The sequence below is a fragment of the Arachis ipaensis genome, chromosome B07, assembly GCF_000816755.2.
Source record: "Arachis ipaensis cultivar K30076 chromosome B07, Araip1.1, whole genome shotgun sequence".
In the NCBI taxonomy this organism is placed as follows: Eukaryota; Viridiplantae; Streptophyta; class Magnoliopsida; order Fabales; family Fabaceae; genus Arachis; species Arachis ipaensis.
Genome location: NC_029791.2, coordinates 6643938 through 6656407, shown reverse-complemented (window position 1 = coordinate 6656407; position 12470 = coordinate 6643938). Strand labels below are relative to the sequence as shown.

Genomic DNA, 12470 nt, shown 5'->3' with positions numbered 1-12470 from the left:
GATTGTATATCTAATATATAAATCATATAAACCTATATTAATTATAATAACTTATTTAGAGCCTTACATTGATTGTATATCGGGCTTTTCCTATCACATAAAATCTACCATATTATACCAACCTCAGCCCAGTCCATTTTCAATAGAAGTCCAAAATCTAACGTCATATACAATTTACAAAGCCAACTCAGCACTCATTCATCTAATTCAATAGGCATAAATTGCAAATATAAGAAATTTGGGGACAGATTTTCTTATAAAAATTTTCACCTTACGGATGCAAGGAGGGCCACTAATTTCGAATATTCTCATGGGTCCTTAAAGAACCAGGATTAAGTTTCCTCACCATAGACGATTCCTGTTATCCTATGTTAAAGCAAAAACAACCTTGGGGTGACCGCACTTTGTAACCACATGCAAGGGGGTCTCTCCTTTCATATTCTTTTCAAGTTTGGGTCTATTCGCGTTGGAAGATTTCTTAATCAGCCATCGTATTTTAGTTAGACTACACCGACACAAAACAATTCGTAAATTAACGGCCCGTTTGGAAACTATTTAATATAATTGATTTTTCACTAAACAAGTTCATTTTCTGTTCACTGTGAATAACACACTGTATATATGAGTAGTACTGTAAATTTATACCTTACATGGAACAAATCCAATACACATTAACAATATTACAAAAGTATATACTTACATTTAGGAAAAGTCTAGAGACCAGCAATTTTATTAAATTCTGATCAGCATGTAACCAACAAAAAAAGTGAGCCATCGAATGAAATGGCACACCAATTTTATACCTTTAAAATCATCATTAATAACTATTTGATGACTATAAATCACAAAAGTTGCTGGCCCCTAACACTCCGTGAACTCCACATGTGTGAATATTAAATAAGAATACTAATAATTAGGACACATACTACCACTCAAAAATAATTTTTTCCCCTTCAACTAACCCACTGCTACAAGCACTGAAGTAGTGTTATTGTATGCCACAAAAGGTGGCTTTGCATTTGCACATTCCTAAACTTATATAAACAATTAACGGTTGAGCACTTGATACTATAAATTTTTTAAGAAAGGAATGTTGTTTGTACTATTTTTATACACATCTATTGTATACTTTTCTTTTGGAAAAGCAGTATAAAGGACAACTTTTGTTTTTCTCTAACTTCCTATATATCAATAACTTCTAATACAAAGAATTAAAGATACACAAAAATAGTGCACACAATGTTCTGCAAACATACAAACATGTGGCCAGTGCCAACCATACATTAAAACACTAAAACATTAAAACATTTAATGTACTAGTGAAGTTCTTTTTCAAGTTCTTAAGTCACAAACACAAGCTTTATGCATGCAGTAGAACAATAAGAAGCTACGATTCTTGCATCGTTTCGAAGTTGACGCGGTAGATATCATCGTTCGCTGTAGTTCCAGGGATTGTAAATTGGCTAGCAATGGTAGTAAAATAAACAGGTACTACAGGTTCCTTCTCAGCTAGCGATGCTAAGAAGATAAAGGGGTAGTAGGAGATGAACCGAGAGAACTTGGAGGCAGAGGATGATGGGAGGAAAAGGAGCATGTACAAGAAAAAGATAACTGCCACCAAAATGGCAGTTATAACAAGAAACATTGTGGCCAACCAGGTGAGTTTGCTTATAACTGTGTAAATACCAGCCATGAACGCCAGCGAGAGTGCAAATTCAGAAATGTGAGTTAATTAAGAATGGTTCGAAAGAATGCCAAATATTTCAATGAGAGAAGTTCAAGAGTCAGCAGAATTTATTGTTTTTTGCCAGCATTTTTAGCTATTAGTCCAATTCTTTTAATTCAGTCATCCGACAACATTTTTTTAGTCTAATTTATTGCCAGCAACCTGCAGGCCAAAAACAATAAATTCTGGTTGTCGTCTAGCATTACTTGCCTGTCGAAGGGATGGTTTTTTCCCTGTCCCACCGGCATAATACCTTTTAATTGCAGTGTCAAGAGGCGTTTCCTTACTTGAGCTAACCACGTTAAGATCAACCCGGTGGTCACTTGTTAAGGCATAGACAATCCTGGGACGACCCCAATCGGTAGCCCCATGCAAAGGAGTCTCTCCTGACATATTCTTTTGATTGATCATCATGTCAAGCTGAGGAGTTCCAAGGATGTAGCGCACCACATCAAGCTTTCCACTATTAGCTGCAATGTGAAGAATGTTATTGAGACTTCCATCACGCATCTCATTCAGATCTGGACAGTATAGTAACAATTCCTTAACCACTTCCACATGGCCTCGACCAGCCGCTAGATGAATTGGCAGGTACCATAATTTGTCTCTCTCAATGCTGCAAGTCTTGCATCTATCGAGTAAAAAAACAACACCTTCAAGGTAACCTAAACCTGCTGCAAAATGAAGAGCAACCCCTCCATACGGGTCCCTTAAATGTATCCATTCTTCTTTCTTTCCCAATATGGTGCTCATCATATCTGTCACCATGCACGCACATATGTAACGTTATTATTTCATATACACAAACATTATAAGCTAGCTAATTACCTTTATCCCGCTTGAAGATGGCTACTAGAAGGGGTGATAATCCCTTTGGCGTGGCATTCTCGGGGCACTTGTCCAACATTCTGTTAACAGCTTCCATGAGCCTAGCCTCAACCGCCAAGCACAACACCGATTTCCCTTCCTTGTTTACATTATCCAATGCTAACTCATAACAATCATGTATAGTGGTAGTGGTGCTGTATGCGTCAAGTAAATCGAAAATCATAGTTCCCGTGCTGCTGTTACCACTCATCATGGCTTCGTGTAGCATAATGTTCCCTTGCCAGTTCTTCATTTTCATGAGATCCATTAATCTTGCTTCACCCCCGTTATTATTAAGACAATAAACATCCAAGAGCCTTTTAATAATGGAGATATGGCCCGCTCTTGCAGCAACATGAAGGGGAGTGTCCTGGTTGTCGTTGAGGGACACTATAAGATCAGGTTCTTGTTGCGCCACGCGTTCCGCCATGTCATCATTTCCGTACAAAGCTGCTACATGCAGCACTGTGTTCTTCGTAGGGGTCTTGAATTCTTTCAGAATGTTGGAGGAATAATAAGATTCTTGTGTTGCAGCACCACCTCTTGCTCGGTGATATACTTCTCCAAGCAATTCCAGGCTCCAGTATTGGGGATGCCCAGGAATTCCTTCAGCCATCTACTTTCTCCAATAATCATCATTCTAAATTTATTATTTCTGTCATTTGAATCAACAAAATATATGCAGAGGACTTTTGCTCAAGAAAATATATAACCAAGAATGTTGTATATCGTTTCTCATAGTTTAAATTAAAGAGACGTAACAAAATAGAATAAAAAACAGTGGACAATAGAAGGGTAAACCGAAATTGTGAGCATAACTGAACCTGAAGCTGATGATATAGACTACGAGCTCACGCAGCAACACTATTGGATATGATGCTCCTGCTCCTGAATTAATCTATAATTCTATATATAGGGTTATTGATGTGATGATGATTCTTAGTTCTTTACACGGGCAATCTTATTCGGTGACACATTAAAAAAGCAGGAAGCAACTATGGCATCATTTTATAATTCTTTACGTATATAGTTAGCTATCCTTTAAATTTTCACCAAAGAAGTCATATATATTCTGCGTCCATTTTAAAATGCTTATAAAAGGTGAATGTGCGGGCATCAAAGCTCTTAAGAGTTTCTCTTTTCAATTGCACATGTCATCATCCAAAATTTGTTCTATACTGTACTATAGTGTACTCAATATATATATATATATATAGAGTAGGATCATTGATGATCGTTTTGTTCTTTACTTGTGAAATGTTAATATTCTATTTGGTAAGAAAAAAAAGCAAGAAGCTAAGCATCAAGCAACAACCAAACCTTAGATTCTGCTTTGGCATGAAAGATGAACACAACCAAAAGTTACTTTCACCCTTAGCTGAAACATTTGGTGAGGGCATTCTCAACCTGTTGCTCTTTGAAAAAAGATTCAATGATGAGTTGTTATTTCTAGAGTATATATCCATTTTGGTTCTCAAAGAATTTCGGACCAAACATTTTAGTTCCTAACTAAAATTAATTACTTGATTGGTCCCTAACAATTAATTTCGTCAGTCACTTAGATCCTTGGCTCCGTCAACTCTAACGGAAGACAAAATGGTCCCTGACAACTCTAACAGAAGACAAAATGATCCTGACAACTCTAACAAGGGACAAAATGATCCCCGACCTCTTTATTCGAAAACGACACTGTTCTTCCCCAATTTTTATCATATCTCGCATAACCCTAACGTTCATACTCTCCTTCTTCACCTTCACAGCCTTCTTTTCCATCTTTTCCTTCCTCCTCTTTAGCTCCAAGATTAAGTGATGGTGTAATTGCCACACGTGTCGCACCTACCTCAACATGTCATGGACCACACACTTTTTAAATCTCTGTGACTGGTACATCTACCTCCTCTGCAATTCACCCACCAGAAGCATCCACTTTCACGTCCTCAATAACATCACCTCCAACCCCGATAACGTCCACGACATCCTCAAGACCAAGTTCCACAACTACCTAAGGGCACGCCTTTCTCCACTCTTCGGCAAGCAATATAGATTGTTGGACATTAGGACATCATGAGAAGATTATCCTTTGACATCATATGCAAATTCTCATTTGAAATAGACACCAAGTGCTTCATTCCTTCTTTCTGGGAGTCCAAGTTGGCAGACAGCTTCGACCTCGCATCCAAGTTATCAGTACAATGAGAAATGTCGCCGTTGCCGCTCATATAGAAACTGAAGCGATTACTGAACATTGGTTCGGAGAAGAAGCTGAAGGAAGCGATCGGAGTGGTGGACAAGTGGTCATGGAGATGATAGGGCAAAGGTGGAGGGAGATGGCAATGACGACGACGGGTCTTGACAAATCAGACTTGCTGTCTAGATTCATGGGATCCATCGAAGACGACAAGTAGTTGAGAGACATAGTCATTAGTTTCCTGAGTATGAATTGGTTGAGAACAAGTTGATGATTTTTTTTTCTTGTGAACATTGAAGTTGTAGAGTGTGTGATGGTTTCAGTGGCTAAGAGAAGGGGGGGTTGAATCTTAGCCCCTTTTTGCTTGCTAACACTTGCTGGATTTAGAGGAGACTTTTCTGTTTTTAGCTCGTCTCTAGCCACGAGACATTTTCATTTTGTCTCGTCACTTGGCACGAGACATTTTTGGTTTTTGCTCCTGTGCAGTAGAAAACAGAAATGGAGTAGGAGAGAAGGAAGATTACACCCAGATATATCCTGGTTCGGCTGCTAAGTGCAGTGCAGCCTACATCCAGTCTCCATCACAACAATGATGGAATTTCACTATAATCAACTTGATTACAAACTGTAAAGTGCTAACCCAACTTACAAGGGGATTCCCACAGAATCATGAAACACAACATAGATGAACAAAGGAACTCTAAGACATCTATGGTTTTTTCTTTTAATTTTGCACTCTCTGCCTTTTTTCGCTCTATGGCTTTTTTATGCAAACCTCACTGTTTGCCTTTTTCCATGAGACTCAAGACATGACAAAATTAAACAGAAAAATACTAAACAGAATACATTGAAGGAGAAGAAAATCTGTAAGCTTAGGTAGCTCTGAGAATCCTGTGCCTTGCACTCTCACTGCTTACTTCTAACTCCTTGCTTCAACCAGTGGCTGTTCCTCCTTTTTATAGAAGAGAGAAGCCTCCACACTTGAAGCCAAAAACCCAAGCTAACTTCTTCTTCCTTCAAGAAACCGGTTCGGCCACACAGAGAGAGAAGAGATAACCATGCAAAACCCAACATGCAATTACCTCTAGTTCTTTCTTGATCATCATCCTTCATCAATCCGAGCTCTCCATCCTTGGCTTGCTCTCCAAGATGGATTTCTGGCCCTTGATGCTTCATGATGATAATGACTTCATCTGCTTTAATCTCTGCCTCAACCATCACTTCGCCACTCTAGCTACTTCCTGTGGTGATTGAGCAGAATCAAAGACAAGCCATGCTTCAAGAATCTCCCTGGCTGGCCGTGATCTTCTTCTTCCTTTTTGAGCATGGAGAAGTCAAGATTACCTCACCAAATCTATCCGAAAATGGTGACAATCTCAGCCACAGCTCATTTTTATTTTAGTATGTTTTCTTGCCATCATCGTGATGGTCTTTAGGCTTGCTTTCTCTTCCTTTCGGTAGCTCATTTTTGCTTCCATGGCTACCAATATTTCCTGTGTAATAACCGAAGAGAAAAAGAAGTGAGAGAGAAGAAAGAATCTGAAGAAAAGCAATAGTGGTTAAACTAATTAATTGAAAAATAGCTTGCTTTTGCTTCCCTTAGTTGGCGTGTAGCAATGATGCCCTTTACTCAAATCAATCTTCTCTCACTTGCTTATATTCCCAATGTTTAAAATAGCTTTGAAATCCTTTCAGGAAGTGTAATGGAATCCGTTGGAAGCATTTGAGGATTTGTTTTTCTATGCTTCATAGATTCGGACATAGCATGAGAAACACTCATGGAATTGGGCTTGGTTGTAATAATCAATAAGTTTCTTGGCCCAATAATAACATTTGCTTTCCTAATAAAATTTGGAATATGCATGAAGCAAATGGGAAAGCATGTAACACACTTGGGCTTAGAGCAATCAAAATCATTTGGGCCCAAGTAACATAAAGAATCAGATCAGCCATATTCATCATATATTTTTAAAACCAAAGGCTGAGAGTAATTGGGCTTGCACCAGAAATTTGTTTTCGGCCCAATATTAAAACCTGTAACAAAATTATTTAATCAATATATATTGAATGAAAAATTCAGATTAATAATTTTGTAATTAATTAATTTTAATAATGTTTAGTCATCACAAATATTAATTTAGAGTTTTCCAAACTCATCAATCTCCCCCTTGATGACAAACATTATTAAAATTGAAATGGAAAGAAATTAAAAAAAATGAGTATGAGTACTCCCTTTGAAGATTGAATTTCTCCCCCTTTCTACATGTCACATGGCTCCCCCTTAATATATACCATTTTTACCAAGGGAAGCTCTAACCTGTAACATTTTAATCAAGCTTTAAGAACAATGTTATTTAGCATGGTAGATGATGCTAAATGCTTGATTTATGAGCAGTTTTAATTGATAGTCAAAACTCATTTGATATCATAAACTGATTTATTGCTCAAACTATACAACAAAACAAAGTTGTTTAAAAATTCAAATATTTTTCAGTCAAGATATCAGAGCCATATTATTTCAAGTAAGGAAAATATTTTGAATCACATATGATCATATTAAAACATGGCAGCTGTTAGATATCACAATTTAAAAGAACCGCCAAAAATAAAATTTCAAACCAATATGTTTATCAAGATGAATAAGAATATTCCTATTTCAATACAAGCATGTTCATCAGGATAAATCATCAATCAGGCATTCATATGATTAATACAAACATATTGTCAAGCATCAACATAAAACAAATGCCAAGTACATTTCCAACAGCCAACAGTAGTAACCATAGTGAAACACACAACAAGGGAGATCATGAATTTTCAATTTGAAAATTTCATCCCCTGTTTCAACAACTCCTTCCCTGTTTCATTTGTTTCAATTTCAATTTTGGAAACAATTTTCCTCCCCCTTTTGGCATCAAGAGACACCTGCACAAAATATGAATAACATAACAAAATATCCATAATAAAGTAACAAGAGAGTAGCAAAGTATCATAGAGCAGTGAGTATCAAGTCATGCTCCTACAAAAAACAGATTGAGCCTAATGGAGCCAATATCAAATAAAGTAAAGAAACAGTCATTAATCATCAGAAAGATTGATCTCTGAACCAGAATCATCATCATAATCCCCTGTACCCATGTCATCATCAAAGCTTTTGATCATGAAACTAACTCTTTCGTGACATTTCTTCCAAGTCCTTTCCTGTTCATATTCCAATTTTCGGGCAGCATTGTGAGATTTACGCCGCCTCTTCCAGACGTTTTCTTGGCAACAACCTTACGGCGCATGGTTTCAGTCTTTTTGGATGGAGGTGATTGAGTAGAAGATGAGGTAGAATGAAGATAGATATGTGTATGTGTTGGAGGTGATGAAAAAGGTGGGTTCTTTTGAATGGGGGTTCGATTACTTCTCCTAGGTGCAGTTTTCTTTTTCATGGTAAGAGAAATGGAGAGGTTGAATATGAAGAGGTGATGGCCGAAAGAGAATGAGGGTGGAAGGAGGTTAGTGGTGCAATAAATGAGGATTGGAGAGAGATGATGGGGAAGTTAATGACCATAATAGCGCGGTTATTAACCAAATGGGTGTTTCAAAAAGTGATAAAGAGGAAGTTTCTTTCCTTGAATCAAGGGATTAGTTGGAAGAGAAAGATATGATTTGACAACATACTTCTTCCAACAAGATTTGAAAAGACAATCCAAGGGATTTTGTGATTTTATTTTTCAAAGAGGGAATAACTAACTAAACTGTCATGGTGGGGTCAGGAATTATTAGGTGGGGCCCATGAGAATTTTAAATCTGCGTTGCCTCCCCCTTGATCATAGCTCCTCCATCAAGCTTGCATTTTTATCTCGTCCAAACCTACGAGACAAAACTGAACAGAGTTAAAAATTCACAAAATTTCAATGAAACTTAAATCAAACATTCCCAAACTTTTTCTCAAGGTACAGAATCTGTCTTCACAGAGTGGTTTTGTAAAAATATCAGCAATTTGGTCTTCAGATTTTACAAATTGAATATCAATAGTTCCCTTTTGCACATGTCATCTTGACCATCATCATCATTTTCAAGTTTTGTGTTGGGATGCATTGGTGTACCCATTGCTTTGAAATTTTCTAGGCCAAACTTTTTAATAAGTTCTTTTGCATACTTTTCTTGGTAAATAAAAGTACCACTAGGAATTTGTTTAATTTGGAGTCCAAGAAAGAAAGTAAGTTCTCCCATTAAACTCATTTCAAACTCACTAGTCATGAGTTTTCCAAACTCTTCACACAAGGAAATGTTGGCCGATCCAAATACAATGTCATCAACATAAACTTGAACAAGGAGTATATCATCATTAGATGCTTTAATAAATAAAGTAGTGTCGGTGGTACCCCTTTGAAATTGATTTTCCAACAAGAAGGCACTAAGCCTTTCATACCAAGCTCTTGGAGCTTGTCTAAGACCATAAAAAGCCTTAGTTAATTCGAAAACATGATTTGGAAACTCTTTTTGTTCAAAATCGGGGGGTTGTGACACATACACTTCTCTATCAATAAAGCCATTAAGAAAAGCACACTTAACATCCATTTGAAACATTTTGAAACCTTTATGGGCGGCATAGGCAAGAAGCAATCTAATTGCTTCCATTCTAGCTACTGGAGCAAAAGACTCATCAAAATCTATACCCTCTTCTTGATCGTAACATTGGGCCACTAATCTAGCCTTGTTATGAATAACTTGTCCATCCTCACCAAGTTTATTTTTAAATACCCACTTAGTACCGGTAACTTTCTTACCATCCGGATGAGGTACTAGTGTCCAAACCTCATTCTTGTCAAATTGAGCAAGCTCTTCTTGCATGGCCTTGACCCATGATGGATCGTTTGGTTGAAATTCCATCTTTTGATTTAAAAGACGATTTTACTTGTTTGCCTAATTGGCAAGCATCACAAGTAAGATCATTTTCAAACTTAATATTTGGAATTCCTCTAACCAAGTTCTTTTTGACTAGCTTAGAAATTTGATACATGCTAGCATGCCCCAACTTTCTATGCCAAAGCCATTTTTCAGATTCAAGAGATGTAAAGCATGTTACATTTTGTTCTTTTAATTCCTCAAGAGTTAATCCATACACATTGTTACACCTTTTGGCTTCAAATAAAATATCCCCAGTTTTCTCACAAACAACCAAACAAACAAACTTCTTAAAAACAACTTCAAAACCCAAATCACACAATTGACTAACACTAAGCAAATTATGTTTTAAACCATGTACAAGGAGAACATCATCTATACAAGAAGAAAAATTTTTACCAACTTTCTCAACAGCCACAATTTTTTCTTTTGCATCATCACCGAAAGTGACAAGCCCTCCATCATATTCATCAAGCTTTATGAAGAAGGTTGTCTTTCCGGTCATATGCCTAGAGCATCCGCTGTCCATATACCACATATTTTCCTTCCTTTTGGATGTTAGGCACACCTACAAAACAAGCTCAAGTAACCTTAGGTATCCAAATCTTTTTGGATCCTTTTACGTTAAACCATCTTCTATGTCCTAAGCCATTGTAATCAAAAACAACTTTACAAACTTTATCACCAATCATTCTTTCACCAAAGAAACATTGAATAGGAAAGTGTCCATTTCGTTTGCATAGCCTACAAAATCTTGGAGTTGCTGTGCTATGAGACATGTTTGTGACTTGGTCTCGATTTCTTCATCATCATCATCAGAGTCATTTTCCAGGTCTTCCCATGTGGCCATCAGTCTTTTCTTCTTTCCTCTTTTCGGCTTTTCCTCCTTCTTCAGCTTGGGACAATTAGATTTGAAATGCCCCATTTCCTTGCAATTGAAGCAAGTTACTTTGCTAAGGTCTTTCTTCACTCTCCTTGTGCTGCTACCTTTGCTTTTGAGCTTAGCCATTTTCCTGAATTTTTTTGCAAATAACACAAACTCATTTTCAGAAGAGTTATCACTGGATTCATCATCCAGAGGGTTAGTCACAGAAGAAAATGCAATTCCTTTCTTTTTTGTATCTTTTTTCAAATAGGTATTTTCAAAAGCAAGAAGATTTCCTCTCAAATCATCAAGTGTTATGGAGTCTAAGCTACTGCTCTCAGAAATAATTAAAGCTTTAGTTTTTCACTCTTTTGTGAGACATCTCAACACTCTTCTCACTAGCACAGAATCAGAATGTGTATTTCCCAGAGCATCTAAGCCAACAATGATAGTATTGAACCGTTCGAATAGTTCATCAATGGACTCTCCTTCCTTCATTGCAAACATTTCATACTCTCTATTCAACATATCTGTCCGAGTCTTCTTTACAATGGTGGTTTCTTCATGGGTGATTTGCAATTTGTCCCAGATTTCCTTTGCCGTTGTGCATCTTGATACCCGTCGGTACTCCTCGAAGCTTATAGCACAGTTGAGCAGATTTATTGCCTTGGCATTTAACTCTACCTTCTTCCTATCTTCTTCTGTCCATCTTGCTTCAGGTTTGAGAGAAACAACTCCTTCGGCACTTGTAACGGTTGGATATTGTGGTCCTTCCAAGATGATTTTCCATAGTCTGTAATCCACTGCTTGTACAAATATCTTCATCCTCTCCTTCCAATAGGTATAATTTTTCCCATTGAAAAGAGGGGGTCTGTTGCTTGATTGACCTTCAGTTAGATTATAAGACACCACATTTGCGCCACTGTTTTCTGCCATGAGGATCTTTACTCTAAGCTGCAAAGCTTGATCTCTTTGAGACCAAGCTCTGATACCAATTGATGGTTTCAGTGGCTAAGAGAAGGGGGGTTGAATCTTAGCCCCTTTTTGCTTGCTAACACTTGCTGGATTTAGAGGAGACGTTTCTGTTTTTAGCTCGTCCCTAGCCACGAGACATTTTCATTTTGTCTCGTCACTTGGCACGAGACATTTTTGGTTTTTGCTCCTGTGCAGTAGAAAACAGAAATGGAGTAGGAGAGAAGGAAGATTACACCCAGATATATCCTGGTTCGGCTGCTAAGTGCAGTGCAGCCTACATCCAGTCTCCATCACAACAATGATGGAATTTCACTATAATCAACTTGATTACCAACTGTAAAGTGCTAACCTAACTTACAAGGGGATTCCCACAGAATCATGAAACACAACATAGATGAACAAATGAACTCTAAGACATCTATGACTTTTTCTTTTAATTTTGCACTCTCTGCCTTTTTTCGCTCTATGGCTTTTTCATACAAACCTCACTGTTTGCCTTTTTCCGTGAGACTCAAGACATGACAAAATTAAACAGAAAAATACTAAACAGAATACATTGAAGGAGAAGAAAATCTGTAAGCTTAGGTAGCTCTGAGAATCCTGTGCCTTGCACTCTCACTGCTTACTTCTAACTCCTTGCTTCAACCAATGGCTGTTCCCCCTTTTTATAGAAGAGAGAAGCCTCCACACTGGAAGCCAAAAACCCAAGCCAACTTCTTCTTCCTTCAAGAAACCGGTTCGGCCACACAGAGAGAGAAGAGATAACCATGCAAAACCCAACATGCAATTACCTCTAGTTCTTTCTTGATCATCATCCTTCATCAATCCGAGCTCTCCATCCTTGGCTTGCTCTCCAAGATGGATTTCTGGCCCTTGATGCTTCATGATGATAATGACTTCATCTGCTTTAATCTCTGCCTCAACCATCACTTCGCCACTCTAGCTACTTCCTG

The 12470-nt window shown here is 37.6% G+C and overlaps 1 protein-coding gene across 2 annotated transcripts in view; it reads right to left on the bottom strand.

Moving 5' to 3' along the window:
• The window catches only part of LOC107606722 (protein ACCELERATED CELL DEATH 6), a 16260-nt gene extending 12741 nt beyond the window's left edge, over nucleotides 1-3519 (bottom strand). The window contains exons 1-3 of one of the 2 annotated variants that reach the window (XM_021107173.1): nucleotides 3418-3519; nucleotides 2555-3209; nucleotides 1937-2484 (exon numbers count right to left, since the gene is read on the bottom strand). In XM_021107173.1, the coding sequence (XP_020962832.1) occupies nucleotides 1937-2484; nucleotides 2555-3209 (1203 nt within the window). In that variant the 5' untranslated portion in view covers nucleotides 3418-3519. Of the gene's footprint in view, nucleotides 1-1936; nucleotides 2485-2554 lie in introns of both variants that reach the window. The other variant, XM_021107174.1, reaches the window with a different exon arrangement.